This window comes from Ichthyophthirius multifiliis (assembly GCF_000220395.1).
Source record: "Ichthyophthirius multifiliis unplaced genomic scaffold scaff_1120509249762, whole genome shotgun sequence".
Lineage (NCBI taxonomy): Eukaryota > Ciliophora > Oligohymenophorea > Hymenostomatida > Ichthyophthirius > Ichthyophthirius multifiliis.
Genome location: NW_004087359.1, coordinates 1 through 12,001, shown reverse-complemented (window position 1 = coordinate 12,001; position 12,001 = coordinate 1). Strand labels below are relative to the sequence as shown.

Genomic DNA, 12,001 nt, shown 5'->3' with positions numbered 1-12,001 from the left:
ATATATATATATATATATTTATATATATATTTATATATATATATTTTAATTATATATATGCTTAAAATAATATTAACTATTTTATTTTAATTCAATATCTTAATAATATATTGCAAATACAGTTAAACTCAAAAAATATGCATGTTTAAAATTAAATTAAACATTAAATTATATGATATTACTTCATATTATAAAAAAAAATACATTCTATTAAAAAAAGATTGATAAAATTATTATAAAGTTAATTTACAATTCTTTCTTATAATAATATTTCTATTAAAAATAATGTATTATTTATTTATATTTTTAAATAATATTTCTTATCAAAATATGAAAAAAAATTTAAAAAGATCAGAAAAGAAAAAATATATAAAGGCTTTTTTATAAATAAAGATTGATTTTTAAAAATAATAAAAAATTTAATAAAAATCAATTACTAATAATATTATTCTTATTTGTATTTTGATAATATTTATTTTTTAAAAAGATAATTAAAAAATAATTTAAAATTGATTGAATTTGTTAATAATAATATTAAAAATTATTTAATTATCTTTATTATTTTTTATTATTTTTAAATATTAACATTTATATATATATATATACAAATATATATATATAAGAATATTTTTTATATAAATTATATATAATACAAAAAAAAACCAAATAAATGGATTTAAATAGTAAAATAGATGTTATTACAGCCGAATTTTGGCAATTAATCCGTTAAGAAGATCAAATAGTCTCAAAAAGCTTAATTTAAATTAAAAAGGACGCGATAATATAAGATTAATAAGGGATTGTATTTAAATAAACAATAGGAGATATGATAGATGAGGCTATTAAATAAGAAGTAATATAAAATAAAAATAAAATATTTATTAAAAAAAGAGAAAAATAAAAAAAAAAAAAAATATAAACATTAAACAAAAAAATACAAATTTAAATAATGAAGAAATAAAAATAAATAAGAAAAAAGGAAATAATAAAAATAAGAAATGGAGTATTATTGAAATTTAATAATTATATGAACTTTTAAAATAATTTGGAACTGATTTTAGTACAATTTAATAACATTTTGATAAAAAAACTATAACTTAAATAAAAGTAAATATTTTTATAATTAAAATATAAAAAAATAATATAAAAAAAAGAATAAATTTAGAAAGGAAGAATAAAAAAACCCTAAAAAAATAAAAGACTCACTAAATTTTATAGATAATTAATAAATAATAAATAATGAAATATGAATTATATATTTTTTATAGATAAATTAATAAGAATTTCAAAAAATATTTATTAAATAATTTCAAAAAATTATATGAACATATATAAAATTAAGATTTTGAAAATGATAAAATATAATAAAATAAAAAAATATAAATATAAATATATTTTTTATATATATATATATATATATATTATTTTTTTTTTTGTTTAATTATATACATATATACATATATTTGAATATATATATATACTAATATTTTCATATAATTTTTTACACTTAAATTTATAATATTTAAAATATATTTTTTTATACTTAATAATTAATAAAATAATTATTATTTAAATAATAAATAGAAAATTTTTTTATCTTACTAAAATTAATATAAATAAATTGATAAAAATAAAAAAATAAAAAATATAAAAATATAAAATATAAAAATAAATTAAACAATATTTATATAATAAAAAGAATTAAATAAACGTAATAAAAAAATACATTATATAAAAAACTAATTTAAAATTATATTATTATTATAAATATATTATCTTTAAAATTAAAAATGAAATTTTAAAAAAATGTTATAAATAAGTATATTTAGAAATTAAATATATTTAATTATTTATTTTAAATATATAATATTATTAGTAATATAGAGCAATACAATTTTCAAAATTATAATTAATATTTTTTTTCATATATTTATATTAATTGATAAATAAATTATTTAAAAAAAAATATCTTAGTAAAAATATATATATAAATAATATTAGTATTACATAAATAAAAAAAAATATATTGTTTATTTTATTTAATATTTTTTCTATTTTATAATTTTAATTTATATAAAAGAAATTTTTTTTTTTATTTATGATTTTAAAATATAATTATATGAATAAAAAATAATATTTATTTAAATATAATATATATATATATATATGTTTATATATTTATATTTTTATACATATATATTTTCAATTATTTATTATATATATAATCATATATTTTTATATTTTATAAAAAAAATATTTATAAAAATAAACATTATTTTATATATATATTAATTTTTTTTTATACATCTATATTTCATTAATATTTTTAAAAATATATATTTTTATAATATATATATATATATATGTATATAATAGTTAATATATAATTTTCATATTAATTTATAATTATCTTATATTTCTGTAAGATTTCCTCGTTTTTCTTATTCTTATTCAATTGATAAAAATAGCGATTTAAAATTTCCTGCTCCAAACCCTTAATGATTATTTCTTTATATTATTTCATAGAACAATGTAGGTCTATCTTCTACAGGTTTTGTAAATATTTATAAAAGATATCCTTTTTCATCATAATCAACTAAAATATTATTTTTTTGAATTTTATCGAGATCTTCTTTCACTTAAATAGAATTTTAATTGCTTAAATTCTTTCTTAAATTGTCATAATAAGTTTATGGAATAGATAGAAATTCCACTCCTCTACTCCTTAATCCTTCTACAGTATCTATTATATCATTTGTATTAAGAGCTACATGTTATACACCTGATCCAGCATAATAATCTACATATTCCTAAATTTAAGATTTCTTTTTTCCATTAGCAGGTTCATTAATTGGCATTTTAACAATCTAATCAAAATCAGTAACTACTATACTTCTCAGTGATGAATATTCAGTATGAATCATAGAATCATCTACACTCCAAAATCTATGAAAATCTAAATGTTTTTCATACCAAGAAGCTGCATCTACCATTTTGTTATCCTTTAATTTAAAAAAAATAAAAAAAATTAAAAAAAATTAAAAATATATATAAATATTAATATATAATAAAAATACAGGCTAATTTCCTACTACATGATCAATAAAATTATAATCTATAGGCTTTAGAACATCATTAATAGTACATTTTAAATAATGTGGTACAAAACCAGGCATAAAATGCCCTTTATATTCATTTCTTTAAACAAAAGTATGTATAGTATCCCCATATGTATGTACAGATGCAACAATAACTTTACCATACTAATCTTCTAGTGTTTTAGGTTCAAATACAGGTTTAGCACCTCTAGTGACTGCTTTATTATATATAGAAATACAATTTTCAACCTATATATATATATATATATATATATATATATATATAAATAAATATATTTATTGTTATTTTTTTACTGTAAAAGCAACATCCCTAACGCCATCACCATGTAAAGATTAATGTTAATTCATTTCTATTTATTCTTAATTTTAATTACCATAAGGCGAACTAAAAGCCAAAGTTACTCCCTTATGATTTCTAATTACATGAGTACATACATCCCTAGAACCTGTTTCTAAACCTTTATAGGCATAGTATTAAAAGCCGAAATGGGTTGTATACCAGCCGGCTGCTTATTTAGCGTTTCCTACCCATAAATGGAGATGGTCAAAACCTAAAAAACGACCACCTTAAGGGCGTTCGCCTTGAGGTTTTTCAGAATGTTTTTAATCAATCATATTTTTTTTTTTTTTTTTTTTTAATTATTTATTTGTTTATTTGGTTATTTTTTTTATATATATATAATATTAAAATGGGAAATTTGTCGTACTTGCTTTTTTTTTAGTATTATTTTTTTGATTTTTATTACGCTATTTATGATTTTTTTTTTTTAATATTTAATTTGCTTTTTTTTTATTATAATATTTTTTGTTAACATTTAATTATAATAGATTTCTAATTAATTATAAAGGTTTTTAATAAGTATATAGAAATTTTAAAATACTTGTATTATTAATGAAACAAATTAAGTAAAAAAATTATTAAATTAATATTTTTATAAAAGATATTAAACTATAATATAGAAAATAGAAAGAATATAAATGTATAATAAATTAATTATAAAATACAAATAAAAGATTTTAAAAAATATTAATACTAAATATATATAATTTACTTAAGTTATTATTTAAAAGTAATATAAATCCGGTAAATAAAATCTAAATTAGTTAAACTATAATTTATATTATCTTTCTAATAGACAATTAACTTATTTAAATATTTTCTAATTAAAAAAATACAAAAAAATAACTCATAATATATTAAATTTATAGAATTAATTCTTCATTTAATATTAAAATATATTCATCTTCCCTCCAAAAATCTGAAAAAGAAAAAAAAAAATATGTAAAAACATTTAAAAAGTAATAACCTAAAAAAAATTAACTAATCATAATATACAATTTCAATATCATAATGATTCGCATAAGCTTCCAACCCATAATTATTATACATGATCTCACAAATATTTTATAATTTCCTGACATGCAATCTTATTTAAATTGCTTTTGATGTTAAATCTTCATATAAATACACAGATTTTCTCCAACTAAAAAAGAAGTCTCTATAAGAATTTACAGAGTCATAGTATTGAGAATAGAAGTATTTAGCCTATAAAAACATCATTGTTTGTGGATATTTTTTTCCATTAATTTAGAGTCTGATGTCCTATAGATATTTTAATAATAATAGGAAAGGAAAAAATTGAGTCTAGGGACTATATTTTTGGAATACACCGCTGTCTATAGACACATAATCGATTAATATTTAAGAAATTATCACAATTATCAACTAAGTCTATTTTAGTAAGATTCTCTTTGGAAGACCTAATTATCATTAATCGAAGCTTCCATCAATGTGAAATTCGGTTAAAAGACTTATTTGTTTTAATTTGATGATTTCACTATAAGTATAAAGCAATCGATTAATTTAAGGAGGAAATATAGAAATTTAATATAAAGTAAATTATCTTACTTTCCATAAAGATTCATCTTCTTTCCATATAGACGCATCTTCAGTAATTATAAGAGTTGCTTTGATAATTGAAAGAAATTGTGTATTATTTTTAATTGACTAAAAGTAAGAATTAGGAAGGTATTTCTTCTTGATGTACTAGAAGCCCTCCCTAAACTTAATTGGAATTTTACTAAATATTAATCTTTTTGCTTAGAATATTTAAACATGTGAACTTTTTAGATGTAGACCTTCATGCAGGAAAAAAACAGAAAAATAAAATAAAATAAAATTAAAGCAAATAGAAAGTCTTTGTTTTTTTGTTTTTTTGTTTTTAAGTTATTCCGATTCTTTTTTAGAAATTATTATGAATTCGGAGGGCAGTCTTCAATTTTCATACAGCAGATATTAAAAGGAAAAAAATATTTTTTATTTAAAATTATTAAATATATAGAATATATAATTATATATATTTATTTAAAAATGTAATTAAAAAAATATAAATCATTCTTAACATAACCATTTATGTTCTAAAGCCTCTTTTGCTGAAACCCTTTTTTTAGGATTATAGTTAAGCATTGGTAAAAGGAAACCTTCAATATCAATTGCCGTTTATTCATCCATATTATATTCTTATATAAGAATTTCACTAATAGGATAATCTATAAGTTATTTAATTCTCAATAATTGTCCGTTTTTATTAAAATACTCTCGACTTTTACTGCCAGAAAGGCAGAATTATTTCGAAAATTTACCTAAACATTCCATCATTAAGGCTAAATGTTCATCACTTTTAGATGTTCCTTCTCTTTTTTTTGGCTTAAATAGATAATCATTCGTAATAAGTTCATAAATCATACAAGCTAAGCTAAAAACATCTGTATTTTATATATAATCGATACCTAAAATAACCTCAGGAGCCCTATATTCTCTAGTTTATATTGTTGAACTGAATTTTTTATGTGTCCAACACGCATTTCCGAAATCAACGATTTTTATCTTTAAGCTTTTATCTAATTTTATACGAATTTTTTCTTTCCAAACTAAAATTAATATATCTTCGCAATTTTTTTTATTTCCACAATTTTTTTCATTTAAAATTGAATCTTTTTTTTCTTCTTATTTTTCGTCATTTTTTTCATCGAAATTTTCCTCTTTTTTTTCTTCTAAATTTTCCTCTTTTTACAAATTTTCCTCTGTTTACAAATTTTCCTCTTTTTATAAATTTTCCTCTTTTTACAAATTTTCCTCTTTTTTTTTTTAAATTTCATCTAATTTCTTTTATTTTTTCTTTAATTTTTTCTTCGCATTTTTATTCGATTACATCTATTATTATTTTTATTATCTTTTTTTCAAAAACTTCATAGAAAGTGGTTTCCTTTCAATTGACTTCACCTATTAAACAAACTCCAAAAAGCATTCATCGGAAAGTTAAATCATTATATTTTCCGGTTTAATATCAGTATGTATAACATTACATGAATGAAAGAAAGTCAAACCAATCAAACATTATTTAGTGATTAATTTAACCAACCAAATCGGCATATTTTATTTATTATTCTCAAAATGTTAAATTAAATCTAATAAATTCGGTCCCATAATATTAAAAATCGAGCAGTAATGTTTCCCATGTATCCCATAGTGTATGAAAGTATCCAAAAGTTCAATACAAAAATTTTCTCCATTAAAAATCTCCTTTTTTTAATTATATTATTCAATAAAATTTAACCATTGAGGATTTTTTTCATTTTTTTTAAGTCTTATAAAAGTTCGATTTCATCCAATGCACTTTCTTGGTAACTTTGTTTACTTTTCTAAATTTTTAAAGCAACGTATTTACCATTATTAGAGCAATCTTCAGTTAACCATACTGTAGAAAAATGACCCCATCCTAATTTTTAAATGATTTTATAACGACCGTCTTTAAATGTTTCACCTATATATGCAGGATGGTAACCGTCAACTTTATAATCTTCGAAATCTTCAGCATCAGAATAATTCTCGAATTCGGGATCACCTTCAGATTCTGAACAAGAAGAAGAATATGAATATGCTTTTTCACCATCTTTTTTATTTTATTAAGATTTCTTTTTTAATATTTTATTAATCATTTAATTTATTATATTTAAAATATATGTATCCTATTTTAATTTAGATTGCACATAATAAATATTTTTAAAAAATATAAATAAAAATAAAAAAATAAAATAAATAAATATATATATATATATAAAAAAGAAAATATAATTAATTGATAAATTATAATAAGAGTTTTATTTTCAAAAATTAATAATTATAAAAAAAAATGAATAAAATATAAATATATATATATATATATATATATAAATATATAAATATATAAATATATAAATATATTAATATTATTATATATTTTTATATTTGCAATATTTTATTTTGTAATTATAGTATAATAAATAAATATTATATATTTTTTATATTAATTATAAATTTGTTATTATTTTTAACTACAAAAACACATATATACATATTTATATATATATATATAATTATATATATAAATTAATAACTAATTAATTTTATCATTATCTTTTATCAGCTAAATAGAATTTTTCACAATCATTAACATCATCAAATGATCCGCAAATAATTCCACATCTTTCATGTATTTTTTTCGGTTTAATATCTAGAACATTTCCATCACCAGTAATAGCTTTTCCTCCTGCCTTTTCTATTATAAAAGCCATAGGCAAAGTTTCATAAAGTACTCTTAATTTACCTTACTTATTTTTTTTATCTGTTGGATATAGGAAAATTCCACCATATAAAATAGTTCTGTGTATATCAGCTACCATAGACCCTATATACCTTAAAGAATAAGGACTATTTCCATCACTGGGTTATTTAATTGATTTAATATAATTTTTAGTAGCATCATCCCAATATAAGGAGTTTCCTTCATTAATAGAATATATATTTCCTCTTGGTCTAACTTATATATTGGGGTGAGTAAGTACAAATTCACCCAAAGAAGGGTCTAAAGTATATCCATTGACCCCGTTTCCAGTTGAAATAACAAATTAAGTCGAAGATCCATATAAGCAATATCCTGCTGCTACAATTTATCTTCCACTTTAGAGAATATCTTCAATATCTGCAGGTTCTGATTGATCCGAGACACGTTTCCAGATTCCAAAAATGGATCCAATTGATACATTAGCATCTATATTAGAAGAACCATCTAAAGGATCGAAACATACAACATATTTTCCTTATTATTTTATGTCGATTTCAATATGTTTTTCTTCTTCTTCACTTGCTAAAATACAACATTTTCCACTTGATCTTAAAGAATTAATAAAAACCTCATTCGATAAAACATCTAATTTTTTAACTGAATCTCCACTAGTATTTTCAATTCCAGCTTATCCATATAGTTTTGCAATTCCGGCTTTTTTTACTTTCGAGGATATGAATTTACACGCAGTTTAAATTGAAGAGATTAAAAATGTGAAATCTCCAGATGCTTCCTTTATTTATTATTATTCATAAACTAAGTTTCTGGTTAATGTGAAGATATTTGTATCTATATTATAGAGTTATTCCATTTTTGTTTTGTTTTGTTTTGTTTTGTTTTGTTTTTTATTTGTTTTTGTTTTGTTATTTTTTTATTTTTTAAATATTTTTTTATTTTTTATATATTAAGTACTATTATAGCTATTTATATTATAGATTATACGCACTATTTTCTAAATAATGCGTAATTTAATTTAGTGATTTTATTTATTAATTCATATTATGATTTATGTATAAATACGCAATATAATAAGGTTTTTTTTATATTATATAATAGTGATTTTTCTTAATTTATAAAAAATCAAATAATATATAAATTAAATTTTTCAATTTTTCAATATTTTTTTATATATTTTTATAAATGAATTATTATAGTATCATTTTAATTAATAAATTTTTTTGTTATATTTAATTTATATATTTTAAATTGTCTTTATTAATATATTTTATATTATGATATTAGGTTTAATTTCTTTGTATCTAATAATTTCCATTATTCTTTTTTTAATATTATTTATTTTATATTTCCTTTATTATTACATATATAACATTAAATTTATTTAAAAAAAATATATAAAAATTATACATATATATTAAAATTTTTATTATTTCATAATATTAAACTATTTTTTAATAATATAGTCTATATTATTTTGTTATTTCATCAAAATTACTATTTTAAATATTAATAAATAAAAAAAATTATTAAACAAAAACAAAAATTAACATTGTTTAAAAAAAATTTATTTAATTTTTTAAAATAAAAATACAAAATATTGTAATATATTAATATTTTTTTTTTAATTATGAAAAATAATAAAATACTTAATTATATATAAATAATTATTTATATATGTATATATTTATATTGTTTTTATATAATAATAAAACTTTTTAATTTTTATATTTAAACTTTTTTTATATATATTTTTAATATGAAATTTTATGTTATAAATCTTTATAAAACAATCAGATTATATTCATACTTAATTTTTTTTTTATAAAAATATATAATAATTAGTTTATAAATAAATTTTCTTAAAAATTACTTATTTGAATTAAAAATAAAAATATTTTAAAAGCATACTGAGTTTATTAAAATAATAAAAATATGCGATTTCTTTTAAATATATTTTTATAATAGAAAAAAATATTCCAATAAATAGTATTTAAATATATAAAAAAATAAAATAAAATAAATTAATAAATCAATAAATGTAAACTTTTAGTTTGTTTTAATAAAAAATAAACTTATTTATTTTATATTAAATAATTTTATATTTATATAATTTTAAATTATATTATAATCTTAGATTTTAGTTTTATTTAAAATAAAATAATTCAATTATTAAATATATTTTTTATTAAATAAAAATATACTTATTTTCTTTTATAAATAAAAAAATATATTTATAATTTATTTATTTATTAAATCTAAATAAATAAATATTTTTTTTTATTTTTGTTAATTTAATATCTATTTAAATCAATTTTTTTTCGATAATATAATTATCAATATATATTAAAATCATAAAATTAAATATAAAAATAATATAAAATTTGATTTTAAAAGAAAAAAAATTTTAATAAAATAATTAATTTCTATATATATTTACTAAAAGTTTAAAATTAAGATAGGATATGATAAATAGTTTATATTTTATTAGTAAATATATAATAAAAAAAAATATATTATAATATATTAAAAAATAATTAATATAAATTTATTTATCCTTATATAAAAATATTAATTTAATTATTTTATATATTTAATATTTTTTTTAATAATTAAATTATTTGTAAATTATAATAAATTATATAAGATATTTAATTAATATTAAATATATTATTATTAATATATATAATTTAATATATCATATAAATTTATATTTTTTAACATTAATATAATTATTTTTCTTAACTTTGATTTCAATAGTTTTTCATTTTTCATTTTTCAATTTTCTATAAAAAATAATTAACTTGTTTATATAATTTTGATAAATAAAAGATATATATTATTTTATTTTTTAAACTAAGTTAATTAATTTATTGTATTATAAAAGTTATATATTTAATAAAAATAAATTATAATTATTCTATATAATATTTTATTAACAAAAAATAAATATTAATTTTTATTTTTAATTGATAAAAAATTAATAAAAATTAAAAAAAAAAAATTGAAACTTTTATATATTTTATTTTATAAATAATTTAATAATAATTTAAATATACCAATATTATTTTATTTTTATAAAAATAATACATATAGCAAAGATTCCTATTTAATGGGTGACAAAAAGGGTAAAAAAAAGGGAGGAGGAGAAGAAGATGAATCCACCTTACAGCTATATAGATTATACAAAGTAACAAAAAAAAAAAGTCTTTAATAAAAATATAAATTAAAAAAAAAAAAGAAAAAATGTGAATTTAATGGTGTACCAATATCCAAATTATTTAAAGAGAAATTAGATTATGCCATTGAAGAGGAAGAGCATATAACAAAAGTAAAAATAAAATACATTTATAATAAATAGATTAAAAAAAAAAAGATACACATGTGGGAAGAAATAGGCCCTGTAGGAATTCGTGCAATAATGGACTCATTATCAGAAATATAGTAAAATAAATAATAAACATAAAAAATAAAAATAAAAAAGATACTAACATACAAAAAGTGTCCGATTATGGAAAGTAAGAGCATAAGATGAAGGAACAAGAACTATTTGTAATTATATGGAAAAAGTAAAGACTTTAGAATTATTAGATTTAATGGATAATTAAATTAGCAAATTGGGTAAAAACATATTTATATAAATATATATATTAATATCAAAAGGATGCGAATTTCTTGGAAGAGTACTAAATCCAGCTTTTTAATTACCATTATTAAAACTTAAATTAGACCATAATGATTTTGGTACAGATGGCTTGGAATAATTGGCAAAAGGATTAGCAAACAATAATGTATTGGAAAAATTAAGTTTAAATTACTGTAATATAAATTCAGATGGTTCAAAATATATTCAATAAATATTATCTTATATAAACACAAATTTGAAAAAATTAAAAATGAGAGGAAATATTTTATAAAACATTGGAATATATGAACTTTTTAAAGTCTTAAAAATTAACCAGATGCTAGAAAAAATAGATTTGACAGACAATTAATTTAATACAACTGAAGATAATGACGAAAATAAATAAATAATTGATAGAATGTGTGATGTTTTTTTAACTGCAGAAAATCTGCTTTATTATGATTTTAGATTTAATAATATATCTGAAGAAAGTAATAAAATATATAAATATATATAAAATAAATATATATATAAAAAATATATATATATATATATATATATACATAAATATATTATTCTATTTTTAAATTTTAGTATGCTTAGAAGATTTATTTTAGTGTATCGAATAAAAATAAAAC

The 12,001-nt window shown here is 16.9% G+C and overlaps 5 protein-coding genes across 5 annotated transcripts, besides 39 other annotated features; 2 read left to right on the top strand and 3 right to left on the bottom strand. All coding sequences in view use genetic code 6, as the record gives it.

The window, feature by feature from the left end:
* Positions 1–44: a microsatellite.
* Positions 45–592: 548 nt separating this feature from the next.
* Positions 593–649: a microsatellite.
* Positions 650–840: 191 nt separating this feature from the next.
* Positions 841–917: a microsatellite.
* Positions 883–916: a microsatellite.
* Positions 918–943: 26 nt separating the features above from the next.
* Positions 944–1,001: a microsatellite.
* Positions 1,002–1,127: 126 nt separating this feature from the next.
* Positions 1,128–1,152: a microsatellite.
* Positions 1,153–1,348: 196 nt separating this feature from the next.
* Positions 1,349–1,383: a microsatellite.
* A 60-nt stretch (positions 1,384–1,443) lies between these two features.
* Positions 1,444–1,496: a microsatellite.
* A 128-nt stretch (positions 1,497–1,624) lies between these two features.
* Positions 1,625–1,671: a microsatellite.
* Positions 1,627–1,673: a microsatellite.
* Positions 1,636–1,673: a microsatellite.
* Positions 1,674–2,155: 482 nt separating this feature from the next.
* Positions 2,156–2,241: a microsatellite.
* Positions 2,242–2,320: 79 nt separating this feature from the next.
* Positions 2,321–2,357: a microsatellite.
* Positions 2,358–2,390: 33 nt separating this feature from the next.
* On the bottom strand, positions 2,391–3,761 carry IMG5_030220 (hypothetical protein; the record flags this gene model as incomplete). Its single annotated transcript, XM_004039197.1, has 3 exons — positions 3,414–3,761; positions 3,078–3,347; positions 2,391–3,002 (listed from the first exon to the last, which is right to left on the bottom strand). Exons 1-3 carry the CDS (start codon positions 3,732–3,734, stop codon positions 2,391–2,393), a joined length of 1,203 nt encoding a protein of 400 aa, XP_004039245.1. The 5' UTR covers positions 3,735–3,761.
* Positions 3,010–3,045: a microsatellite.
* Positions 3,011–3,045: a microsatellite.
* Positions 3,349–3,395: a microsatellite.
* Positions 3,762–3,876: 115 nt separating the features above from the next.
* Positions 3,877–3,927: a microsatellite.
* A 1,391-nt stretch (positions 3,928–5,318) lies between these two features.
* Positions 5,319–5,343: a microsatellite.
* Positions 5,344–5,511: 168 nt separating this feature from the next.
* On the bottom strand, positions 5,512–7,118 carry IMG5_030210 (protein kinase domain protein; the record flags this gene model as incomplete). Its single annotated transcript, XM_004039196.1, has 2 exons — positions 5,512–6,020; positions 6,737–7,118. 2 exons carry the CDS (start codon positions 7,116–7,118, stop codon positions 5,512–5,514), a joined length of 891 nt encoding a protein of 296 aa, XP_004039244.1.
* Positions 6,113–6,191: a microsatellite.
* Positions 6,176–6,263: a microsatellite.
* Positions 6,283–6,312: a microsatellite.
* A 73-nt stretch (positions 7,119–7,191) lies between the features above and the next one.
* Positions 7,192–7,225: a microsatellite.
* A 90-nt stretch (positions 7,226–7,315) lies between these two features.
* Positions 7,316–7,382: a microsatellite.
* Positions 7,322–7,389: a microsatellite.
* Positions 7,322–7,400: a microsatellite.
* A 105-nt stretch (positions 7,401–7,505) lies between these two features.
* Positions 7,506–7,546: a microsatellite.
* A 22-nt stretch (positions 7,547–7,568) lies between these two features.
* On the bottom strand, positions 7,569–8,597 carry IMG5_030200 (hypothetical protein; the record flags this gene model as incomplete). The annotated part of the gene is made up of 1 exon (XM_004039195.1): positions 7,569–8,597. Exon 1 carries the CDS (start codon positions 8,592–8,594, stop codon positions 7,569–7,571), a length of 1,026 nt encoding a protein of 341 aa, XP_004039243.1. The 5' UTR covers positions 8,595–8,597.
* Positions 8,594–8,663: a microsatellite.
* Positions 8,595–8,648: a microsatellite.
* Positions 8,595–8,660: a microsatellite.
* Positions 8,620–8,686: a microsatellite.
* Positions 8,648–8,689: a microsatellite.
* Positions 8,690–9,381: 692 nt separating this feature from the next.
* Positions 9,382–9,417: a microsatellite.
* Positions 9,418–9,819: 402 nt separating this feature from the next.
* Positions 9,820–9,864: a microsatellite.
* Positions 9,820–9,870: a microsatellite.
* A 436-nt stretch (positions 9,871–10,306) lies between these two features.
* Positions 10,307–10,361: a microsatellite.
* A 31-nt stretch (positions 10,362–10,392) lies between these two features.
* Positions 10,393–10,437: a microsatellite.
* Positions 10,438–10,850: 413 nt separating this feature from the next.
* On the top strand, positions 10,851–11,623 carry IMG5_030190 (hypothetical protein; the record flags this gene model as incomplete). Its single annotated transcript, XM_004039194.1, has 6 exons — positions 10,851–10,928; positions 10,980–11,069; positions 11,115–11,182; positions 11,223–11,359; positions 11,402–11,421; positions 11,573–11,623. The coding sequence occupies 6 exons, from the start codon at positions 10,851–10,853 to the stop codon at positions 11,621–11,623; spliced, it is 444 nt and encodes a 147-aa protein (XP_004039242.1).
* Positions 11,185–11,221: a microsatellite.
* Positions 11,624–11,634: 11 nt separating the features above from the next.
* IMG5_030180 (hypothetical protein) lies at positions 11,635–11,854 on the top strand (the record flags this gene model as incomplete). Its single annotated transcript, XM_004039193.1, has 1 exon — positions 11,635–11,854. A coding segment is annotated over one exon (220 nt), but the record flags the coding sequence as incomplete, so codon positions are not given.
* A 3-nt stretch (positions 11,855–11,857) lies between these two features.
* Positions 11,858–11,936: a microsatellite.
* Positions 11,863–11,936: a microsatellite.
* Positions 11,937–12,001: the final 65 nt, after the last annotated feature.